Consider the following 25293-nt stretch of genomic DNA (forward strand, 5'->3'; position numbering starts at 1 on the left):
AAGGGACATTTTCATTGCTCACTTGTGATGTTAAGAGGCAACTTGTTGCAAAAGGGGCCAGTCTGAATCCCCCCCCCCCAACCCCCCCCCCCAGAGCACCTGTAAATTTTGCAGTGAAGATGGAGCGGTGCGGGCACAGACCTGCTTGCGGACACTATCCACCAATCCCCTATTGTGCCAACAAAAACATGTACCCCCTGTGAATGTTGCTGGTAAAATGGGAAACATGCCCTCAGCTCTACTCCCCGCCACTTGTCCTACTGGTGGATGGGCTGAGAATCCCGTGCTTTCACCAGCAACTTTGATGAGGTCATGTTGCAGCTGGTCAAATCTGACCTCTGCCTTAATTCTGACCTCATTCCTTGGCAAAGTCCCTCTTGATGAACCCTCAATGGGAAATAAACCCGCTGACCACAAGGGCATCACAGTGGTGGGTGGGCCCCACGTCCCAATAGAGAGGCCCAGCCCAGCAGCCCACACTCGATCCTCCGCATTGAATGCTCCCCTGGATTGCAGCCTTGCCTCCGATGCTTGCACCAACATATTGCCTGCTCACAGTCATCTTCCAACCATTAAAACGACTCCTGGTTAGAGCGGTCAGAATTTTGATCCTGTCTTTCACACAAGGCCCATTCACTAACAGTAACACAAGTTGCTGGTCACCTGTTCCATCATCCTGTATCCGCTCTGGTGGACTAGTTCTTGTTTGAGGTAGTCTTTCCACTTAGAGTAACCAGGCAAACCAGAAATCGTTTTTTGCCGTTTTGGAGGAAGGTAATTCTCAGTGGCTACTTGGAGGGCCTTTAGGTCACCTACATGGGTCACCTCCGTGAAATGGCAGACACAGGATTTCTGCATCTTTAGCTTTAATGTAGAACAGTGCTGAGGCACAGGTAGACAGGAGAATGGCACAATTTCAGGCCAGTCGCTAAACCTCACCAGACCTGAAGAAAGGCTTTTTATATGGAGGGGTTTTTCTCCTTCTCCTCCTCCTCCCCCTCCCCCTCCCCCTCCCCCTCTCTCCCCCCCCCCCCCCCCACCACCAAATCACAGCCCCGCAATGATTTCACATTCCAACAAGTGTTAGTGAGCTGGAATAGAACTTTCGCTCCCCACATGGATGGAAAGCCAGGCTCAAAGAGCTGCCAGCCAATCATATTGGGCCCCTGCAGCGTCAGGGGTTGCAGTGGACATGTCTGGGATTGCAAGTCGTCTCTAGAGTCTAGGTCCTTGGAATCCAGGATCAGGTAAGTGTGTGGGGGCCTCAGGGTGGGTAGGGGAGGCGAGGCGAGGCCCAGGGGGAGTGGGGGCGTTGGCAGAGAGGCCGGGGTGTGGGTGGAGTGGCAGAGAAACTCCACAGGAGTTAGACATTTTAAAAGAGTGCCTGATGTTAAAAGGGGGCTGCCAATGGGGGCCCCAGGTCTGAACTCAGTTCCTTTTTGGGCACCCCTCTGCCACTGAGCTCCTCCCAGCTTGGCAATGAAAGCTGGGTGGGAAACAGCTCTTAAGTGGCCAATCAATGGGCTCAACTGATACAAGGGCAGGTGTGCTGCGCTTGACCTCACCTGTCCCAAGCATACAATTGTGGGCGAGAACCCGATGCGAAGGCCGCCCGAAAAATATTCTGATCACACCTAGACACCCCCTACAAACCCACCTGCGGGGGAACGTAAAACTCTACCCCATGCTACAGATCAGGACATCTATGGTTGGAACAAAATGCACTCACTCTGCACTTTAAACACCCCACCAGTTTTAAAATACTGGAGGTTTTATTGCAACTTCCCAGAGAACATTTTGGTTTTAAATAAATGGTACATTTCCGTCCTTGCCAGCTGAAGCTGGAGCATGACCCAGTGCTAAAGTGTTGGTTAAGAATAAAGAGATGCCTCCTGTTCACCTCTAGCCCTCGAGCTATTTTAAAGATACTGATGGCTTCTGTATCCTGCACGTGCAAAAAGATCAAAAGAATCGAGTGTACCTTGGGTGCACAAATGGCTTTTTTCTGCAGTGTCATCTCCCCCCCCCCCCCCCCAAAGAAAATACATCAGCGAAATGGCTAACGAGAGATCAGTAGTTACACTCGTGCATCAGCGTCTACCAGTAGTTTCCACTCTGGCTTACAGTGTGCAAGTTTGCTTTTCGTTTCGCCCCGCTGTCACAAGATATGGGCAGTGTTGATGAGCTGGTGAATTTGAGCAGAACGCGGACAAAAAGAGACAAGGCAAGATAGACAAAATCAAAAAATGAGAGAGAAAGGTGGGCAAGAGGCTGGGAAGGAATAGAGGCGACAAGATTGAGTGAATGACGAAAGGAGTGAAACCAAGAAATGGAAAGATATTTCACCCAGATTGCTTCTTATTCTCGATGAGAAAAGATGATAGGAATGGAATAATTTTTGACTGCCGTGTCGACACCCTTCTTCCTGACCCTATATGTGAACCCTTCAATATACCAACTGTGGTTATATTTTGGAAAATGTAACAGTCAACAATGGACATTCGTCTTACCCCATTGGGAATGGTAAATTCGGAAGGCAACAGAAACCATTAATTTCCAGCTTAGAAAGGTACTCTGATAGAAGCCCTACCTGTGGTTGCACTCAAAGCAGGAGCTGACAGGAGTCTATATTAGGACATACTACCTGAATTAGTGGCAGCAACATCACGATCCCTGGAATCAAATCCCATGCCATCGTAGCAGGTTCCTCATCGTTAAAGAAACAAACCAATTGTTTTTTTTTTGCAAACAAAAAACAAACATGTCCTTTCTGATCACATTTTAAACCAACTCCTCCTTCAGTAGCTCCACCTTTTGTGCCTGCACCGACACCTGTCTATTGACGTCGCAGTCCGCCATGCCAGTAAGCGTCTCCTTGAGTTTGTTGAGCTCATACTCGTGCAGAATCTTCTGTGTTAAGTATTTCTCCCGTTTTATCCGAGCCTTCACCTCGCTTGGGACATCCGGAATCAGTGCAGCGATTGCAAACTTCACCAGGAAGACAACATGCTGGAGTTAAACAGCAAAAAAGAGCCATTGTCACGTCACGTTTCAAAGTGGAACAGAGAAAACTGGAAATTCATGGCAGAAGCCCGATAGAGAGTTATTTAATTTGGAGGCTTGGGGTCTGACGTTTCTGAAATCTGTAACACCTAGCGATATCAAGTTAGGCATGAATAATTCCACCACTGGGAAACACAAAATATTAAGAAAGAAAGAAATAATTTTCACTTAATTAATGACCCAGGAAATTAGGCAGCCAATGTGTGTTTAGCAAGATCCCAGAAACGACCTGATAATCTTTTTATTTAAAACTATGATCTGGATAAATGGTGGTCAGGGAACCAGGAGAGCTCCATCACATTGCTTTTCTTCCTCTATTGCCTTGCAATCTTCATCCTCCACCCAGGAGGGATGAAGCAACCTCAGTTGAATGTCTCAGGTATTGATGGCACCTCTGACCATTCAGCACCTATGAAGTGCTATCGGATGACCTGTTGGGCGATGCCCGATGTAGATGATGCAATAAGTTCCTTTTTTTTTTGGTGTCTTTTTGACATCAGGATGCACGTGCCGATCAAAAAGGAATTCTTCACCTCATTCACTCCGTCAGGAGTGGTTTACACTGCAGTACGTACTGCTGGAGCCACATGCACTAACAGACCACTAGCAGATGCTCAATATACCTTAATTCCAATTCAACAAGGCTCTGGGGGCAGCACAGATTACCCAGTGGAGAACGAGGTTGCAGAGTGGGATTTACAGGCTGTCTTGCCTGTTTTGTAAAGCACTGAATACTGTGACGAAGAAAATAGGCATTTCGGTGACTCTAGAAGGAGCCATTGAAGGACAGGTTTCAATCATTATCACACCAGACTGCCTGGTTTCTCCATTGTCTCCTCACCTGCGTAGAATGGGACAGAGCAGCGTGTGTGGATGGACCAGCTTGTGGGAGATGGCTTCATATATATGGTGCACAACAGAATAGACTTTCATCAGTGGCACAGTGGCATTGTCACTTGGACTGGTAATCTAGGATAACGGGGAAACCGGGTTCAAATCCCGCCATGGCAGATGATTGAATTTGAATTAAATAGAAAATAATCTGCAATTACAAGTCTAATGATTGCCATTGTCAATTGGAAAATCCATTGGGTTCACTCATATCCCTTTGGGGAAGCAAATCTGCCCGTCCTTACTCAGTCTGGCCGACATGTGACTCCAGACCCCACAGTAATGCAGTTGACTCTGAAATGGCCCAGCAAGCCACTCAGTTCATGGGTAATTCGAGATGGGGCAATAATTGCGGGCCTGGCTGATGATGCCCCCATGCTCTGAAAGAATAAAATAGAAATTGTTGCTCGACCCTAGGTGGAGCGTGGCAGCTGCGGAAAGTAAAGCCAGATTCCAGCTGCCAAGTTTGGAGTTCCCACCCAAAGTGCTGGTGGATACCCAACATTATTGCCACACAAGCGGAACCTTTAACCGTGCCGACCCGCTCAGAGGTGGTTAGCCAGGCCACACTGTGAAGCTGAATGTCACCCATCCAATGCAGACAACCCAGTGGTAATACAAATGGCCATTAGCAGGCTGTAACATGTCAAATTGCCCCCAATTTGAGGACACGTTTCATTTGCCAGTCACTTGCATTTTAGATTCAGAGATTACAGCATAGTAGCAGGATTTAATGATACCTCTAAGATGATAATGAAAGCCATTTTCGCAGCCAGAATGTGCCAGAACTGCATGTTGTGCTGATATTCGAACTTGTGTCCCAACGGGTAACGATAGTCCTTATACCTGCAACATTGAAAAGTAATCTGATGGTAAACATTTATGCAAAACAGAAAATGCAGTTCAGACTGGTGTCATTTATGGAGCCTTTACAAACTTTTTAATGGGGGGGGGGGGGGGGGGAGAAATAAAAGTCGAAACACTAAAATCCCAGGAGCTATGACTCCCGGGTAGACGCCTTCATTTGCAAGCTCGGGAGATTTTGCTGCACATTCTGGTGCTTAGAGACTCAGGTTTTAGTCGACTTTTCACATTGTGAACTGTTAGTCTTATCAATAAATGTCTTTGTGGGCCTGTCAGATACTTTCCAAGGTGAGGGCTGCTGTGTATAAAGTGGATTACGGGTGCGAGTTACCGAAAAGAAAAACAGAATCGTGTTGTGGGCAGGTTTAGCGAGCTGTTTCCTGGCGCTAGTTTCCAGGACCGACCTCGCTACCCAGCTTCGGTGGAGCTTCATTTCCTGCGCGGAGTGGCTCCGCTTACCTTTTGAGGGGTCCCTGGGCCCTCGCGTGGGGTGGCCAACCCACCTAACCTGCACATCTTTGGGTTGTGGGGGTGAGACCCATGCAGTTTTTGCACAAAAGGGATAAGGGATTTTGTTCATCTCCCATGTGCATAAGGTCTATTCCGGGATTGACTTCTTCCTATTGGGTAGGTCCATTCTAACTTAGGTGCGGAGATCGGAATACTTGGCAATCGTAATCTCGGACCGTGCTCCACATTCTGTGGACTCGGTCTTGGGGCCAGGTTCCAGTCACCACTCACGGTGAAGGTTGGATGTAACGCTGTTAGCGGACAAGGGTGTTTGTGAACGCATTTCCACAACCATCGAGAGTATATTAGATTCTGAGGCAGCACAGTGGCACAGTGGTTAGCACTGCTGCCTCACAGCACCAGGGTCCCAAGGTTGATTCTGACCTCGGGTGACTGTGGAGTTTGCACGTTCTCCGCGTGCCTGCGTGCGTTTCATGCGGGTGCTCCGGTTTCCTCCCACAGTCCAAAGATGTGCAGGTTAGATGAATTGGCCATGTTAATATTGCCCAATGGTTAGGTGGGGTTACAGGGCTACGGGTGGTAGGGTGCTCTATTGGAGCAAGGGTCAATGCAGACTCGATGGGCTGAATGGCCTCCTTCTGCACTGTAGGGATTCTATATTCTATAGATAATAGGAATGATTCTGTCTTCTCCTGCTTGCTGTGGGAAGCCCTTGAGCCAATTGTAAGAGGGGAGGCAATCTCCAAATGGTGCATTTAGATAGGACGCTGGGGGTGGAGCAGCAGAGACTGGTGGGTGCAATTCTTGAGACGGATCGCCGATATTCGTGTGATCCTACTCCGGATTGCTGGTGAACAGGAAGCAGCTGCAAATGCAGTTTGATCTGTTATCCACAGCGAAGGCAATGAGCCAGCTGCGGTGCTCGAGGGTATGGGGAGAAGGCCAACCATCTTTTAGCCCACCATTGCTTAACCAATGTAAATGCGGCAGGCAGCTTCCTGGGAGATCTAGGGCAGCACGGTAGCATGGTGGTTAGCATAAATGCTTCACAGCTCCAGGGTCCCAGGTTCAGTTACCGGCTGGGTCACTGTCTGTGCGGAGTCTGCACGTCCTCCCCGTGTGTGCGTGGGTTTCCTCCGGGTGCTCCGGTTTCCTCCCACAGTCCAAAGATGTGCGGGTTAGGTGGATTGGCCATGCTAAATTGCCCGTAGTGTCCTAAAAAGTAAGGTTAAGGGGGTGGGGGGGGGGGGGGGGGGTTGTTGGGTTACGGCTATAGGGTGGATACGTGGGTTTGAGTAGGGTGATCATTGCTCGGCACAACATCGAGGGCCGAAGGGCCTGTTCTGTGCTGTACTGTTCTATGTTCTAACTTGCTCTTTTACTATTAGGCGGCCAACATTGAAAAGGTACGGAGGAGCCAAGCTCCAAATGGTGACAGATGGAGCTCTTGCAGGGGCTTGAATTGAAGGGCTTTGGCGACAGCCTCACTCGCTTTCTCTCCGGTGAAGTATTCTTCGAACCCGGTGGTGGTGTCCACTCTTCAGACACGGAGGCAATTTAGGCAGCATTGCGAATTGGACTCCGTGTCATTGCAAGGCCTCTATCTGTGGCAACCACCTATTTGTACCGTCGAGTTTGGACGTGATGTCCAGGGTTTTGGAGGGAAAGGTCCTTGAGGGTTTCGGGGATGAGTTTGTGAAGGGATGGTTTGTGAAGGGATGGTTTGGCGGAGTTATCAACCAAGTTTCAACTTTAAGGAACGGACCGGTTCCGTTACCTCAAAATACGTGATTTTGGTCGGAAGACCTTTCCAACATTCCCCTCGACCCCAGACCCTTCTTGATGAATAAGCTCCCATCAATCACAGGGTTTGGTGGGGTGGGGGGGCGGGGGTAACATTTCTGGCATTTATGGGTAGATCTTGTCAATGGAGGTGGCCCCCGCTGAATGAACTGCCAGTAAAATGGGAGGGGGAACTGGGACCGATGGGGATCCACGGTGCGAAATCCCGTTGGCAACAGCCGGGTCGGTAAATCCCGTTGGCGGGCCGCCTCAAAACACACGGTGGGTCGGTCGGTCAATCCCACCCCACATGTCAAAACCCTAATAAAAATATTTCAAAAAAGACGGGTGGTATTCTCTGCTCCCGATAAAAATCAGGATGGCCGTTGTGAAATCGGCCGAGGTTCACGACAGCCTCGGGGCCCGCTCCCCGCACCTAATTCACCCCCACCTGGGGGGCTAGGAGCGGGCCTCCGTCTTTCTGGAAATGACGTGCAAAACGTCGCATTTGAGAGGTCATCCACGCATGCGCGGGTTGCCGGTTCCAACCCGCGCATAACTTCATCGCACAGACGGCGCGAACCGCGCATGCGCAGTGGCCTTCTTTCTCCTCAGCCGCCCGGCAAGACGTGGCGGCTTTATCTTGCCGGACGGCGGAGGGGAAAGAGTGCGTCCGTTTTGGACGCTGGCCCGACGATCGGTGGGCACCGATCGCGGGCCTGTCCCCTCCCGAGCACAGTCGTGGTGCTCCCATCCCAACCAGGCCCCTAGATGCCCCAAACGGGCATCTGCCGCCCGTTCATGAATGAAGCGACCAGGTGTGGTTGCTGGCGTGTTGAAACGGGCGTGAAGGGACGGCCGCTCGGCCCATCGGGCTCGGAGAATCGCTGTTCGTCATAAAAAACGGCGAGCGGCGATTTTTCAAAGCGGGGGGGCTGGGTGGGGGGAAATTGCTGGGGGCGCCAGGGGGGCGTGAAAAATGTCGGGAGGCCCTCCCACGATTCTCCCATGCCACGTGGGGAGCGGAGAATTCCGCCCGACATTTCTAAATGATGTGCCATTGGTGATCTGCTGACCCGGAAAAGCAAAAGTGTTTGTTCCATTCTTACCTGCAAGTGGTGATATCATTATTCCGTGTATAAGCTGTTAAAAGTGAGGCATTGGCGATTGACAGACTGTCGTTTATGTAGCCTTTCATTGGCAGTTGAACATTTTGAGAATATGCATATTTGTAAACTAAACGGGGGATCATATCAGAGGTGAAGGCGACAATGAAAGCCTAAAAGAATAGGAAACAAGTCATTCAATTTGGCCAGTTCTGTTTTTTTCTACATAAGTAAATTGCAGTCCATTTATAAATGTCACGTTTTTCATTCATTCACAGGATGTAGGCATCGTTGGCTAGGCCAGAATTTGTTACCCATCCCTAATTGCCCTACCGAAGTTGGCGGTGAGCTGCTTTCTTGAACTGCTTGCTGTGCCGGAGGTGTAGCTACACCCACAGTGCTGTTAGGGAGGAAGCTCCAGGGTTCCAGGACTCCGACCCAGCGGCAGTGACTGAACGGCTATGTATTTCCTCATCAGGGTGGTGTGGGGCTTGGAGGGGAACTTGCAGGTGCTGGTGTTCCCATGCATCCCATGGGCAGCACAAGTGATTAGCACTGTGGCTTCACAGGGCCAGGGTCCCAGGTTCGACTCCTCGCTGGGTCACTGTCTGTGCGGAGTCAGCACGTTCTCCCTGTGTCTGCATGGGTTTCCTCTGGGTGCTCCGGTTTCCTCCCACAGTTCAAAGATGCGCAGGTTAGGTGGAGTGGCCATGATAAATTGCCCTTAGTGACCAAAAAAGGTTACGGGGATAGGGTGGAAGTCAGGGCTTAACTGGTTCGGTGCAGACTCGATGGGCCGAATGGCTTCCTTCTGCACTGTAAGTTCTATGTTCTATCTGCTACCCTTGTCCTTCGAGATGGTAGAGGTTGCAGGTGTGGAAGGTGCTGCCTAAGGAACCCAGTGAGTTCCTGCAGTGCATGTTGTAGCTGGTGCACAAAGCTATCATTGTAAATCAGTGGTGGAGGGAATGGATGGGGTGCCAATCCATTGGACTGCTTTGTCCTGGGTGGTGTTGAGGTTTTGGACGATGTTGGAGCTGCACTCATCCAGGCGAGTGGGGAGTATTCGATCGCACTCCTTGTAGATGGTGAACAGGTTTTGGGGAGTCAGGAGGTGAGCTACTCGCTGCAGAATGTTTAGCCTCTGACCTGCCCTTGTAACCACAGTAATGATATGGCTAGTCCAATTCAGTTTCTGGTCAATGGTAACCCCCCAGGAAGTTGACAGCGGGGAATTCAGTGATAGTAATGGCATTGAATATCAAGGAGAAATAGTTGAATTATCTTGTTGGATATGCCTGGCACTTGAGTGGTGTTGGATTTTACTTGCTACTTGTCAGACCAAGCTTGGATATTGTCCAGATCTTGCTGCATGTGGGAAAGGATTGCTTCAGATCTGAGGAACCGTGAATGATACCGAACATTGTGCAGTCATCTGCAAACAACCCCACTTCCAACATTTGATGAAGGGAAAATCATTGATGAAGCAGCTGACGATGGTCGGGCTTAGGACACTACCCTGAGGAACTCCTGCAGTGATGTCCTGGACCCGAGATGATTGACCTCCAATCACCACGACCATCTTCACTCCATTAACTGAAAGCTGCAAACTTCAGCACTTTGAACAATAATAATCCTATTGTTCCCCCCAATGATTTGACATAACTGTTCCAAAATGTAACTTGGAGCAAAGAGAAAGAAAATCTCTAAGTTATTCTTCAAAACTCCCACCCTGTTCCGAGCACCTAGTTATGAACAGAAATCAGCCTTCTGGAATGTATCTGAAATCAATTTCAGGAAAATTTTCCAGTGATTTTTTATCTGACTTACATGGGCCTGGATTCTCCGTCAACGGGATCCTCCGTTTCGTTGGCAATGCAGTCACGCCCGCGGATTTCTCAATGGCATGGGGGTGCCCACAATGGGAAACCCCACTGGCCAGCTGATGGGATGGAGGATTCCGCTGCCTTTGGGGGCGCGCCGCTCTGGAAACGGGTGCGGTGGGATGGAGAATCCTCCCCACGGTTTCTCACCCCTCCCAGGATCTGCATCGTTTCAGCTGGGCTGTGGAGCGTGTGTATTGTGGTGAACAGTGAAACACAGATGTGTGCGACAGGCTGGATGGAACAGAGTGTTTTCTCTTCACGTCTGACACTGTTCCGATGTGAATAGGGTAGGAATGCGGAGCTAAGGTGGACCATCAGATGTAATTGTATTGAAAAGTGCAGCAGGCGTAAGGGACCTCATTGCCTATTGTTGCTCCTATTTCAAATGTTATGCTCCAGAATGCTGGTTTCGGTCTTGCACTAGTTTCTAGAGTTTCTGGAACTCTACTCAATACCAACAGTCTGAAATTTGCCACTGGGTGTACAATTTGGGGTAAGTCCTAAGTCCTCGCCCATGTGGAGGTACCGTTTTCAGGTTCGGATGCAGAGTGGGAAATGTGACTTGGCACGAGCGAGGACATTGAAGGTGCACTCTTCCAGGAATATTTTGCATTAGGAATTCATGCTACCACACCTTGGCACTATACTTACATTCGTAACCACAGAAAAGATGGCGACGCCATTCAGAATCTGATGCCATATTCCTATACTGTGGGCCTTTGCTGCCATGGGTCTTCTGAACTGTGTGACAAATTTCCAGGCGTCCACACGGACCTCGACGATGTTATTCATCAGAGCAAGAACAGGAGCCAGAGGGAACGAGGCCACAAAGAGAGTGACAAATCCAAACTGGATGACTGCAACGCAAGACATCAGACAACACGGATGAAACCCTTCCAAATTATCAGCGTCTTCAATCACTTACTGTCCACAAAGGAGAAATGGCTTCTAATTTTGAGGCAGGAGAAAAAACAGGGACCCAGAAACCGTCTTCATTTACACGATTTGCTGAACAAATAATTAAAATGGAAGTGCCGAGTATAATCTGGAAAGAATTCCATCCAATTAGGATTTTTATTGCTTTTGATAAAATTGGAGCCAACAAAATGGCAGTCAAGCCCAAATAAATTCCCATCTCCAATGTTCACTTTAGGGTATTATATTTTATCTCCTCCTCCTTGTTGCCATTTTCTTTCTTTACCACTTTCTATCACATTTATTTTTCAAATCAATCCAACCTCCCATTTTTGTACTGAGGCCTTTCTATCTTAACCATGGTGTGTTTTCTTTCTGTATACTCTATTAGTTGTGTGCCAGCTGGTTTGATTTAGTCAGCACCTTGTCCATTGGGAACAGCCGGTGTACTGGTTTCCCGGCGGCGAGGGGTGCTGTCAATGGGAAATCCCATTGGGAACGGCAGGACCGGTAGATCCCGCTGGCGGGCCGCCTCCACCACCGAAAAACATACGGTTGGTAAATCCCGCACACAGTGTCCAACATTAGATGCCATTCTGTGATTGGACGTTTGCTAAATAATCCTTAGTGTGCTCAGACTTACGCTGACAAGGAAATAAAGATTCTCAGTCAGGCTCCACCGTGGTGCTTTTGGGTATGCTGGGAGCAACACGCATTAATACACAGAGGCCTGATCTTTGCAGACAGAACGAACATGTACACACATTGCGCCTGTTTCAGCTACACAAAATAAGTGACATCCATTTGCTGGTTCATTCCTCATGGCAGTGCCTTTATCAATCAGAGTCAAACTGCCTGGTTTAAATTTCAAACAATGCTTGGCAGGTAACACTCAGTCATCATCAACGGGAGTATTCTCCATGGCAAGGTCTCTACCAATCAGAGCCCACTTGCAAAACCAATCAGCTTTCTCATCTCATATAGCATAATTGTTTTTATCTTTTCATTTGGCAGTCATGTGAATTGTCCTGATGAGTGCAAAGTGAAAAGCTTCAACCAAATATCTTTTTTTTCAGCAATATACTTTCCACTTTTACCATTTCTGCCGAGTATCATGGGTAGGAAAGCATACGACCTGTGACTGTAAGTGTAGCGAAGTAAACCACTAATTGGTCAGGCAGGATTTGAAGATGTTTACATGGGGGTATCACAGTTCAATTTGAAGCATGTTTTCAATAGGCTTCTTGCTCAAAGGACACAACAGAAAACAGGAAACAAATCAAATTGAACAGAGGAAATCTTACTCTTTCAGATTCTTCAGCTGAACACTTGGCTGGATTGTCCACTCCCACAACGCTGGCAACACGGATCGCGATCGGGCGGAGAATCGAACGTCCGGCCAATATTGAGGCTCGCGCCAGGGGCTGAAATTACCGCTATGCTGCGGCCCCGGAGTTCACGCCCGTGCAAGGATGCTTAGCAGACCCCGCACCAGAGTCTCTGGGCCTTCGCGATTCTCTGGTCATCTGGGATGCGAATGGGGAGGCCGCAGGCCACGACTGGTATTTACCAACATGGCCCTGACGTGGTGGACCTCGCCATGGGCCAGGGAGGTGACCCCTTAAAGGGAGCTACCCCCAGAGTCCACACAAGGCCACCCTCCCCCTGCAATGCACAAGCTTCCCACCCATCCCCTACCGGACTGCCCCCCCCAAACAAAAAACGGGAGACACCCTGGAGGCCCCCTAGATAGGGAGAGCCCCCAAGAGGCTCCCAAGATTGAGAGATCTCCCCCACCTGACACTCCCTAGATAGGGAGACCCCTCCACAGAAACACTCTAGATAAGGGGGCAGCCCCAAAACTCTTTGAATAAAGGGACTCCCAACAGTGTCCCCAACAAAGAGACTCCTCCCAGAGAGCCCCTAAGTAAAGGGATCCTGCACAGGACCCCAAAATAAAAGGGATGAAGGAACATAAAAAGCAATAGGGTAGCCAGGGAAAGGGTTGGCCCGCTGAAGGATAGGCAAGGGAATCTATGTGTGGAGCCAGAGGAAATGGGCGTGATACTAAATGAATACTTTGCAGTAGTATTCACCAAAGAGAAGGAATTGTTGGATGTTGAGTCTGGAGAAGGGTGTGTAGATCGCCTGGGTCACATTGAGATCCAAAAAGACGAGGTTTTGGGCGTCTTGAAAAATATTAAGTTAGATAAGCCCCAGGGCCTGATGGGATCTACCCCAGAATACTGAAGGAGGCTAGAGAAGAAATTGCTGAGGCCTTGACGGAAATCTTTGGATCCTCACTGTCTTCAGGTGATATCCCGGAGGACTGGAGAATAGCCAATGTTGTTCCTTTGTTTAAGAAGGGTACCAGGGATAATCCAGGGAGCTACAGGCTGATGAGCTTTACGTCAGTGGTAGGGAAATTACAGGAGAGAATTCTTCGAGACAGGGTCTTGTCCTATTTGGAAGCAAATGGACGTATTGGCGAGAGGCAGCATGGTTTTGTGAAGAGGAGGTCGTGTCTCACTAACTTGATCGGGTTTGTCGAGGCCGGCACAAAGATGATTGATGCAGGTAGGGCAGTGGATGTTGTCTATATAGACTTCAGTACGGCCTTTGACAAGGTCCCTCATGGTAGACTGGTACAAAAGGTGAAGTCACACGGGATCAGGGGTGAGCTGGCAAGGTGGATACAGAACTGGCTAGGTCATAGAAGGCAGAGAGTAGCAATGGAAGGGTGCTTTTCTAATTAGAGGGCTGTGACCAGTGGTGTTCCGCAGGGATCAGTGCTGGGACCTTTGCTGTTAGTGGTATATATAAATTATTTGGAGGAAAATGTAACTGGTCTGATTACTAAATTTGCAGACGACACAAAGGTTGGTGGAATTGCGGATAGCGATGAGAACTTTCAGACCATACAGCAGGATTTAGATCGTTTGGAGACTTGGCCAGAGGGATGGCAGATGGAGTTTAATTTGGACAAATGTGAGGTAATGCATTTTGGAAGGTCTAATGCAGGTAAGGAATATACAGTGAATGGAAGAACCCTCAAGAGTATTGAAAGTCAGAGAGATCTCGGTGTACAGGTCCACAGGTCACTGAAAGGGGCAACACAGGTGGAGAAGGTAGTTAAGAAGGCATACGGCATGCTTGCCTTCATTGGCCGGGGCATTGAGTATAAGAATTGGCAAGCCATGTTGCAGCTGTATAGAACCTTAGTTAGGCCACACTTGGAGTATAGTGTTCAATTCTGGTTGCCACACTACCAGAAGGATGTGGAGGCTTTAGAAAGGGTGAAGAGATTTACCAGGATGTTGACTAGTATGGAGGCCATTAGTTATGAGGAGCGGTTGAATAAACTCGGTTTGTTCTCACTGGAACAACAGAGGTTAAGGGACGACCTGATAGAGGTCTACAAAATTATGAGGGGCATAGACAGAGTGGTTAGTCAGAGGCTTTTTCCCAGAGTGGAGGGGTCAATTACTAGGGGGCATAGGTTTAAGGTGTGAGGGGCAAGGTTTAGAGGAGATTCTATAGTGTAGGTCAGATAGGCTTCAGATGGTTTCATGGGTCGGCGCAACATCGAGGGCCGAAGGGCCTGTACTGCGCTGTGATGTTCTATGTTCTATGTACGAGACAAGTTTTTTTTACACATATGGTAGTGGGTGCCTGGAACTCGCTGCCGGGGGAGGTGGTGGAAGCAGGGGCGATAGTGACATTTAAGGGGCATCTTGACAAATACATGAATAGGATGGGGATAGAGGGATACGGACCCAGGAAGTGTAGAAGATTTTAGTTTATTCGGGCAGCATGGTCAGCACGGGCTTGGAGGGCCAAAGGGCCTGTTCCTGTGCTGTACTTTTCTTTGTTCTTTGTTCTTTGAAGATGAACAAAGCAAGGCTAACTCCTGTGTTTGTGGAAGCTGTCAGACCCCGAAGAGAAATGAATGAATGGTTTGCAGCTAAAGAATACGAGGGGTATAAACAAAGGTCATTGCTCTTCGCACGAATACACACGTGGTGCTTCCTCTGTCTGAGTCAGTCGGTGTATTCCCCAGGTGGGTGTTACAACAGTGATTTATTTTTCACGGTCCCTGTCTGGACTGCTCTCTAGCTTCCAGACAAGGGTCTCTATTTGGGGGGGGTCTGTGGAGGGGGGGGCTCCTTTTGTTAGGGGTCTCGGGGGGGCGTCCCTTTATTTCAGGGGTATTTGGGGAGGTCTACCTTTGGCGAGGGGCTCTCTGGGGGGTTCCATTTACTTAAGGAGTCTATGTGTGAGTTCCTTTATTTCGGTGGTCTCTGTGGGGGGGGGGGGGGGGGGTCTCTTTAGTTAGAGGGTTTCAGGGGGAGTTCCCCTATCCAGGGGGTCCCTGGGGGCAAGGGGAGATGTGGGTTGGGTCACCCCAGGATTGAGGGAAGAGGGATGGACCCAGAAAACCCAGGGGTGGGGAGGAGGAAGGGGGGACTGCATTGCGATGCGTGTGTGTGTGTGTGTGTGTGTGTGTGTATGTGTGTGGGTGTGTGTGTGGGGGTGTGTATGGGGGGGTGACCGGCCGCGGTGCCTCGCGAGCAGGCTGCCTGCTCAAAATGAGGACCCGACAGCGGGATTCCCTCGGGAATCCCTTGTATTCCTTACCATGCAGAAATTTGGAATTGTTTCCTTATCCAATTCAACTCCAGTGGGAGAACATCATCTCCCGAATCCCGGCCACTATTAATTCATAATATCTAGTCTTCAGTTTAAAATATATGGGCATACTGCAGAAGCTAGAAACTGCCAAACTACAGGACCCGGGACGCACACCAAGATATCCCTTCTCTAATCTACCCTTTATCAGAAGGTGGGGCAAATGGAAAACAAGGGGCGGAATTCTCCGCAAGGCCCGACGCCGTCGTGAAACCCGGAGAGGTTCACAACGCCGTCGGAAGCCTCTCCCGGCCCCCTATTCTCCCCTCCCCGGGGGGATAGGAGGGCCGTACCAGGAAACCTGGCCGCCGGGCCTTGTCCCTGGCTTCAAGGCCTGGCGCGCCAAGAATGACGCGGCGGCGCCAAATGACGTCAGCCGCGCATGCGTGGGTTGGACAGCTCAAACCCGCACATGCGCGGTTGCCGTCTTTCCCCTCAGCCGCCCCGCAAGACTTGGCGGCTTGATCTTGCGGGGCGGCAGAGGGGAAAGAGTGCGTCCCCTTGAGACGCCGGCCCAACGATCGGTGGGCACCGATCGCGGGCCAGTCCCCTCCCGAGCACGATTGTGGTGCTTGATCCCCGATCCGCCCCCCACAGGCCCCACACTTACCTGGCGCGCCATGTTCACGACAGCAGCGGCCAGGTGTGGTTGCCGCCATCATGAACAGGTCGGGAACGGCAGGCCGCTCGGCCCATCCGGGCCGGAGAATCGCGGGCCACCGTGAAAAACGGCGGCCCGCATTTCTCCGAGTGGCGTGTCGCAAAACCGGACACGCATTTTGGGGGGGGGGGGGGGTAGGAGAATAGCAGGAGGTGCGGGAGCTGACCTCCCGCTATTCTCCCACCCATCGTGGGAGCGGAGAATCGCGCCCAAGAAGTTCTGCGAAGCATCCCGGATGTATTCCAATAGCCAATAAGAAAGCAGCATTGGAAAAAGCTTCAGAATAAATCCCTTGTCTGCTTCATGCAGGGAGATTTAAGAGTGTCAAAAATACAAAACCATTGTGTCGAAACGTGGGAGCTGAGCTAACGTGGAATTGGGTAACTCTACCTTGTGAAAGAAAGGCCTTTGTGACAGGAGCCGAAACTGAGCAATGGCGTCAGAAAATTTACAGATCAGTTCTGGGTCAGTGATGGAACCATCAATTCACCAGAAACGTGTTTCCGATGTGAATCTAGGCTTTAATCGACTTACTTCAGAGCCAGCCTGTTACCTGTCGATGAACTCATAGTGACCCAGGCTGACTCTGGACACGGGTACTTATACAGCTGCACTAGGGGGAGGAGTCATGGGCGGAACCGAGGGTGGAGCCCAGTACAAGTTCCTAAGTGCTCCCAGTGCTACTCCCCCTAGTGGTAGGACAGCGCTACTGCGCTTACAACAACAGTGTGAATTAACATATATATTAACATATATTACATTTACCACAGTCAGGGACACTGCTCCCCTGGTTATCGACCGAGCAAAGGTGATGTTCATCAGTTGTTTCACTCACCCATTTCCAGATATTCATAGAAGAGGCCAAACTGGCCCATGTCTTGCAAGTCATGATCCTGCTCCCAGCGGGAATACAGCCTCTCCGGGTGATGCCTGGCTTTCCGACTCACCCACCAGTTTTTCACCCAGCTGCAGAAATAGGAACGATAAAGGTCATTGTCTCTTGTGCTGAGAGTTTTCCGGTTCCTGTGTTAGGAAAGCGACAGTACCAGGGCAGGTGTATGGGATACATAAGAACTAGGAGCAGGAGTAGGCCATCTGGCCCCTCGAGCCTGCTCCGCCATTCAATGAGATCATGGCTGATCTTTTGTGGACTCAGCTGCACTTTCCGGCCCGAACACCATAACCCTTAATCCCTTTATTCTTCAAAAAACTATCTATCTTTACCTTAAAAACATGTAATGAAGGAGCCTCAACTGCTTCACTGGGCAAGGAATTCCATAGATTCACAACCCTTTGGTTGAAGAAGTTCCTCCTAAACTCAGTCCTAAATCTACTTCCCCTTATTTTGAGGCTGTGCCCCCTAGTTCTGCTGTCACCCGCCAGCGAAAACAACCTGCCCGCATCTATCCTATCTATTCCCTTCATAATTTTATATGTTTCTATAAGGTCCCCCCTCATCCTTCTAAATTCCAACGAGTACAGTCCCAGTCTACTCAACCTCTCCTCGTAATCCAACCCCTTCAGCTCCGGGATTAACCGAGTGAATCTCCTCTGCACACCCTCCAGCGCCAGTACGTCCTTTCTCAGGTAAGGAGACCAAAACTGAACACAATAGTCCAGCTGTGGCCTCACTAACACCTCATACAATTGCAGCATAACCTCCCTAGTCTTAAACTTCATCCATCTAGCAATGAAGGACAAAATTCCATTTGCCTTCTTAATCACCTGTTGCACCTGTAAAATGAGCCGCAAACTTTTTGCGACTCATGCACGAGCACACCCAGGTCTCTCTGCACAGCAGCATGTTTTAATATTTTATCATTTAAATAATAATCCCTTTTGCTGTTATTCCTACCAAAATGGATAACCTCACATTTGTCAACATTGTATTCCATCTGCCAGGTCTAGTAGCCCATTCACTTAACATATCCAAATCCCTCTGCAGACTTCCGGTGTTCTCTGCACTTTTTGCTTTCCCACTCATTTTAGTGTCATCTGCAAACTTGGACACATTGCCCTTGGTCCCCCAACTCCAAATCATCTGTGTAAATTGTGAACAATTGTGGGCCCAACCCTGAACCCCGAGGGACACCACTAGCTACTGATTGCCAACCAGAGAAACACCCATTTATCCCAACTCTTTGCTTTCTATCAATTAACCAATCCTCTATCCATGCTACTACTTTACCCTTAATGCCATGCATCTTTATCTTATGCAGCAACCTTTTGTGTGGCACCTTGTCAAAGGCTTTCTGGAACTCCAGATATACCACATCCATTGGCTCCCCGTTATCTACTGCACTGGTAATGTCCCCAAACAATTCCACTAAATTAGTTAGGCATGACCTGCCCTTTATGAACCCATGCTGCGTCTGCCCAATTTCCATCCAGATGCCTCGCTGTTTCATTCTTGATGATAGATTCCAGCATCTTCCCTACTACTGGTAAGTTAAGCTAACTGGCCTATAATTACCCGCTTTCTGCCTACCTCCTTTTTTAAACAGTGGTGTCACGTTTGCTAATTTTCAATCCGCCGGGACCACCCCAGAGTCTAGTGAATTTTGGTAAATTATCACAAGTGCATTTGCAATTTCCCTAGCCATCTCTTTTAGCACTCTGGGATGCATTCCATCAGGGCCAGGAGACTTGTCTACCTTTAGCCCCATTAGCTTGCCCATCACTCCCTCCTTAGTGATAACAATCCTCTCAAGGTCCTCACCTGACATAGCCTCATTTCTATCAGTCACTGGCATGTTATTTGTGTCTTCCACTGTGAAGACGGACCCAAAAAACCTGTTCAGTTCCTCAGCCATTTCCTCATCTCCCATTATTAAATCTCCCTTCTCATCCTCTAAAAGGACCAATATTTACCTTAGCCACTCTTTTTTGTTTTATATATTTGTAGAAAGTTTTGCCATCTGTTTTTATATTCTGAGTAAGTTTACTCTCATAATCTATTTTACTCTTCTTTATAGCTTTTTTAGTAGCTTTCTGCTGCCCCCTAAAGATTTCCCAGTCCTCTAGTCTCCCACTTATCTTTGCCACTTTGTATGCTTTTTCCTTCAAATTGATACTCTCCCTTATTTCCTCAGATATCCACGGTCGATTTTCCCTCTTTCTACCGTCCTACCTTTTTGTTGGCATAAACCTTTGTTGAGCACTGTGAAAAATCGCTTGAAAGGTTCTCCACTGTTCCTCAACTGTTTCACCATAAAGCCTACCTCAGATAGCTCTTCACTCATCCCATTGTAATCTCCTTTGTTTAAGCACAAAACACTAGTGTTTGATTTTACCTTCTCACCCTCCATCTGTATTTTAAATTCCACCATATTGTGACCGCTCCTTCCGAGAGGATCCCTAACTATGAGATCATGAATCAATCATGTCTCATTACACAGGACAAGATCTAGGACCACTTGTTCCCTTGTAGGTTCCATTACATACTGTTCTAGGAAACTATCGCGGATACATTCTATAAACTCCTCCTCAAGGTTGCCTTGACCGACCTGGTCAAACCAATCGACATGTAGATTAAAATCCCCCATGATAACTGCTGTACCATTTCTACATGCATCAGTTAGTTCTTTGTTTATTGCCTGCCCGACCATAACGTTACTATTTGGTGGCCGATAGACTACTCCTATCAGTGACTTTTTCGCCTTACTATTCCTGATTTCCACCCAAATGGATTCAACCTTATCCTCCACAGCACCGATGTCATCCCTTACTATTGCCCGGATGCCATCCTTAAATAACAGAGCAACACCACCTCCCTTACCATCCACTCTGTCCTTCCGAATAGTTTGATACCCTCGGATATTTAACTCCCAGTCTTGACCATCCTTTAACCATGTTTCAGTAATGGCCACTAAATCATAGTCATTCACGATGATTTGCACCATCAACTCATTTACCTTATTCCAAACACTATGAGCATTCAGGTAAAGTATACGTATGTTGGCTTTTATACCTCTGTTTTGAATCTTAACACCTTGATCAGTAACCTCTCCTAAGATATTTCTCCTCTTAACTTTTCTCCTAATTTTCCTTGTCGTTGAGCCCATCTCTTCATGTAACAACCTGCCGCGTCGCTTTCCATTTATGTTTTTACTTCCCGTTGTAATCCTTTTAGTATTACTGGGCTTATTCACTGAGCTCCCCTCAGTCACTGTACTGTCTCCCTTTTTGATTTTTGACTCTGGATTCTCTGCCTTACACTTTCCCCCTTACTGCCTTTTGTTCCTGTCCCTGTTTTACTACCTTCCGACTTCCTGCATTGGTTCCCATCCCCCTGCCACATTAGTTTAAACACTCCCCAACCGCTCTAGCAAATAGCCCCCTCGGGCATCAGTTCCAATCCTGTCCAGGTGTAACCCGTCCAGTTTTGTACAGGTCCCACCTTCCCCAGAACCGGTCCCAATGCTCCAGAAATCTGAAACCCTCCCCCTGACGCCTTCCCTTCAGCCACGTATTCATCCTATATATCCTGCTATTTCTACTCTGACCAGCACGTGGCACCGGTACTAATCCTGAGATCACTACCTTCGAGGTCTAATTTCTTAACTTGCTTCCTGGCTCCCTGTATTCTGCTTTTAGCACCTCATCCCTTTTTTACCTATGTCGTTTGTACCGATGTGTACCATGACCACTGGCTGTTCACCCTCCCCTGCCAGAATGTCCTGTACCCGTTCCGAGACATCCTTGACCCTAGCACCAGGGAGGCAACATATCATCCTGGAGTCGCGTTTGCAGCCACCGAAACGCCTGTCTATTCCCCTTACAATTGAATCCCCTATAACTATTGCACTGTCGCACTTATCACCCCTCCCCTCTGCAGCAGAACCAACCGTGGTGCCACGGATTTGGCTGTTGCTGCTTTCCCCTGAGAGGCCATTCCCCTCAACAGTATCCAAAACGGGATATCTGTTCTGCAGGGGAATGGCCACAGGAGATTCCTGCACTACCTGCCTCCCTCTCTTGCTCTATCTGGCGGTCTCCGATTCTCTTCCTGCCTGCGGATTCTGAGCCTGCGGTGTGACCACCTCTCTATACGTGCTATCCACGATGCTCTCCGACTCGCGAATGCTCCACAGTGACTGCAGCAACCGCTCCAGCTCTGAAACTCGAGCTTCCAGGAGCTGTAACCGGAGACACTTCCTGCGCACATGCTGACCCTGGGGACTGGAACTGTCTCCAGCCTGCCACATGGAACAAGAGGAGCAGACCATGCCTTGGAGCTGTCCTGCCTTGCCTACATCAGTCGTGGCACAGAATAGAATATAAGTTATGATGGAGCTGTATAATACGCTCGCCAGGCCCCAGCTGGAGTACTGTGCGCAGTTCTGGTCGCCACACTATAGGAAGGATGTGATTACATTGGAGAGGGTGCAGAGGAGATTCACCAGGATGTTGCCTGGGCTGGAGTGTTTCAGCTTTGAGGAGAGAGTGGTTAGGCCGGGGTTGTTCTCCTTGGAGCAGAGAAGGCTGAGGGAGTGGGATTGGGGTCTATAAAATTATGAAGGACATAGATAGGGTAGATTATAAGACCCTCTTAGTAGAGGGTCAACAACCAGGGGGCATAGATAGATTTTAGGCAGGTGATTCAGAGGGGATTTGAGGAGGAACTGTTTCACTGAGAGGGCAGCGGGAATCTGGAACTTGTTGCCCGTTCGGGTGGTCGGGGCAGGAACCCTCACAACTTTTAAGAAGTATTTAGATGAGCACTTGAAACGCCAGAGCCTACACGGGTACAGAGTAAGTGCTGGAAAATGAGATTAATAGTTAGGTGTTTGACAGCCAGCACAGATTCAATGGGCTGAAGGGCCTCTTTCTGTGCTGCAAAGCTCTATTACTCCCGAGTGTCTGGAGTGCTCGGTCCCATCTCAGAGGATCCGAGGATGCCATCGTTATTCTCACGGCACAGCTGTAATCGCCACCCTCCACCAGCTCAGATACCCACACCTCGGTGAGAATTGTTAGCGGTCAGGCTTCTGGGGCACAATCTGGTGAGCACCACACAGCTGCTGACGGACATCAGGTGGAGGCAGGAACCCCCGGGCGAGACAGCAGTCGGACGGCTGCTGGATTCCAGGACCCAGCTGGGTCCCAGCCTGATGCGGAGCCTGTGGAACAGGTTTGCGCTGGGCTGATGGAGATGTTAGGGAGCGGCCGAGACATTCAGAGGGAGATGTCAGCATCACTCCAGCTAGATCCAAAGCCAGTTGGAGGAGTCCCAGAGGCTACGGGTGCAGGAGATGTCGCTGGCAACGCGTGGCACGGAGGCCAACACTGCTAGGGTGGCGACCGCAGTGGAGAGACTGGTGCACGACATCGGCTCCACTGGTGAAGGTTTCCAAGGCGTCACTCAGTAGGTGATGGTCATGGCTGAGGGTCTCGGCAGAATGTCCACCTCGCTGGGGGATGTCACCCAGTACCAGGCTGACCTTGATGATGTTCTGCGGGACATGTCCTGCTCTCAGATGGGAATGGCTGAGGCGCTGCAGAGCTTGTCCCAGTCATTGAGGAGCATCGCCAAGGACGTCGATACGATGGTGCGGACCATGGGGAACCGCCAGGGCTGGCACAGCCAGATGATGCAGGGGCAGCCGGGGCTGGAACCAGCTGCCCCTTCGCCCCAAGGTGAACCCTCAGGCCCTATGGGAACCAACCAGGAAGGAGTGGGGGGCACTGAGTGTGGATGATGGCCATCAGCTCTCCCAGGTTCCTCCACTCTGATGAGGCCACATCTCATAGTCAGCCCCCGGGACAGGGCGGTACGGCTGCGCATGTGCTGCCGACAAGTGAGCCGGGCCCACTGGCCCCAGAGGATGCCCACCAGGGGCATCAAAGGCCACGGGACAAGGTAAGCAGCTGGCTGCCTCCATCTCTAATGTGCATCCTGGGGACACACCGAGATGTAGGGGTAGAGCTAGGAGGGCAAAGCACGTTGAGGATCACTGAGGGAACCGGAGAAGGGGGTTCAGGATGGTGGGGGAGGGGGCAGCACCATTGGAAGGTGGGGAATTGTCAAACACAAGAAACAGCTTTGTGCACAACCGGTATGATCGTCGCCTTCTTTCATAATGCGGGCTGATGTGATTTATTGTCACATGTACCGAAGTACCAGTGAAAAGTACTTTTTCTGCGGCCAGGGGAACGTACAGAACATACATGGTAGACAAAAGAATAGTCGACAGAGTACTTTGACAAATGGTACATCGACAAACAGTGATTGGTTACAGTGCAGAACAAGGGGCCAAACAAAGCAAATACATGAGCAAGAGCAGCATAGGGCGTTGTGAATAGTGTTCTTACAGGGAATTATATATGAAGTGAAAAAGAGTTTTACTAAGTCAGAAGGGTGATAAGAGATTAAAGAAAAGGGTCTGAGTGAGAGATCTCGCAGAGAGTCGCCATGCTCCGGCGCCATCTTGATCAATTGGCCCATCTCTCCAGGCATCCCCCCCCCCCCCCCCCCCCCCCCCCTCCCCATGGCACCTACCCACCCTTTGGCTGTGGATATGTCCCCGGAGCTGTGTCCCATCCCCTGGGTGTTGAGATGTTGGCTGCTGTGTGTGGTGTTGCCTCCGGCAGTGTCCCGGCATCAAGGCATAACTGGGATGCGGGGCAATGATTCCCACATGCTACATGGCCCACCCACCCATAGGAATCCACTTGGGTTGTGTGAAGTTCTCGCTTAACCATGGTTACCAATTCCCTATTAGTGATAGCTTTCAGCCGCGCGGCCAGAGGCCTCGTCAGTCGGTGGGGGGTTACGGGTGGTCAGTGGGGTGGATAGGTGGGGACAAGGGTTGCCCCAGGACCGGGTACACAGTCCAGCGGTTGGCATGATGGTGCCGCATGGTGGTGAGCAAAGATGGCGACTCACCTCCTCGGCTCCTCACAGAAGCCCTTTTGCCAGGTTCACGTTTTTCGAAAGGAGTACAAATCGGCGCCGGAGTGACCACTTGCTGAGGAGGCGGCTGAATGACAGGTGGACGTTGGATAGGGGGTGGCTCCCGTTAATTGTATTGGGCTTAAGTGGCGATAATTGGTTTCTCGCCTTGCTACGGCGAGATCCCGATTTCGCCGACGGGAGCGGGCCGATTGCATCGCAAACTGTTTGGCGCCTGTTCTCGTTTTTGACCTCTCCCGCTATTCACCAGCTTTGTTTGACTTGAGCTAGAGCGTAACGAGGCCGGAGAATCGCGCCTGCTATCTTGTGGTCTGTGGATGCTTCACCGGCGAGTACATTGAAGACTGAGATTGATTGAGTTTTGAGAACACAGGGAATGAAGGGATATCGAGAGGGGAGGTGCAGCTGAGATAGAAGATTAGCCACAATCTTATTCAGTGGAAGGGCTGAAGGGCTTATCTCTGTTCCTAATTAGGTTCTTACGCAGTCTTAATCCAGACGTGCCCACAGGTTTATGAAAACTAAGTTATTTAATAGCATTGTGGGGCAGCACGGTGGCGCAGTGATTAGCACTGCTGCCTCATGGCGCCGAGGTCCCAGGTTCGATGCCGGCTCTGGGTCACTGTCTGTGTGGAGTTTGCACATTCTCCCTGTGTCTCCGTGGGTCTCACCCCCACAACCCAAAGCTGTGCCGGTTATGTAAATTGGCCACACTAAATTGCCCCTTAATTGGAAAAAATTAATTGGATTCTCTAAATTTATTTTTAAAAATGTAATAGCATTATTATAAGATATATTGACAACAGTTGTACAGGGAGAAGAGTTCACCATTGAACATTGCCATGTTAGCCAATGCATTTCTGTACCTGAAAAGCAACAATTGAGAAATGTACTTACGGCCAGAATGACTCCTGTATATTGCCCCAGATTTGCTTCCCAGCCATAATAATGGTAAGCTGCGTGGTCAGTTCAATGAGGCAGCCACCTGGGTCACACTGTGAAAATTGGAGCACAGAGCAGTCAGTTGCAACAATGATAAAACTAAAGCCA

The 25293-nt window shown here is 49.6% G+C and overlaps 1 protein-coding gene across 9 annotated transcripts in view; it reads right to left on the minus strand.

Annotated features, from left to right (window-relative positions):
* Nucleotides 1-1736: 1736 nt before the first annotated feature.
* Nucleotides 1737-25293, minus strand: part of ano5a (anoctamin 5a) — a 202902-nt gene continuing 179345 nt past the window's right edge. For all 9 annotated transcript variants that reach the window (XM_038808347.1, XM_038808344.1, XM_038808342.1 and 6 more), the window contains 6 exons: nucleotides 25141-25238; nucleotides 17164-17294; nucleotides 10715-10920; nucleotides 8181-8350; nucleotides 4695-4800; nucleotides 1737-3009 (listed from right to left, as the gene is read on the minus strand). In XM_038808347.1, coding sequence (XP_038664275.1) covers nucleotides 2782-3009; nucleotides 4695-4800; nucleotides 8181-8350; nucleotides 10715-10920; nucleotides 17164-17294; nucleotides 25141-25238 — 939 coding nt within the window. In that variant the 3' untranslated portion in view covers nucleotides 1737-2781. The remainder of the gene's footprint in view (nucleotides 3010-4694; nucleotides 4801-8180; nucleotides 8351-10714; nucleotides 10921-17163; nucleotides 17295-25140; nucleotides 25239-25293) is intronic.

This window comes from Scyliorhinus canicula, chromosome 9 (assembly GCF_902713615.1).
Source record: "Scyliorhinus canicula chromosome 9, sScyCan1.1, whole genome shotgun sequence".
NCBI classification, from domain to species: domain Eukaryota; kingdom Metazoa; phylum Chordata; class Chondrichthyes; order Carcharhiniformes; family Scyliorhinidae; genus Scyliorhinus; species Scyliorhinus canicula.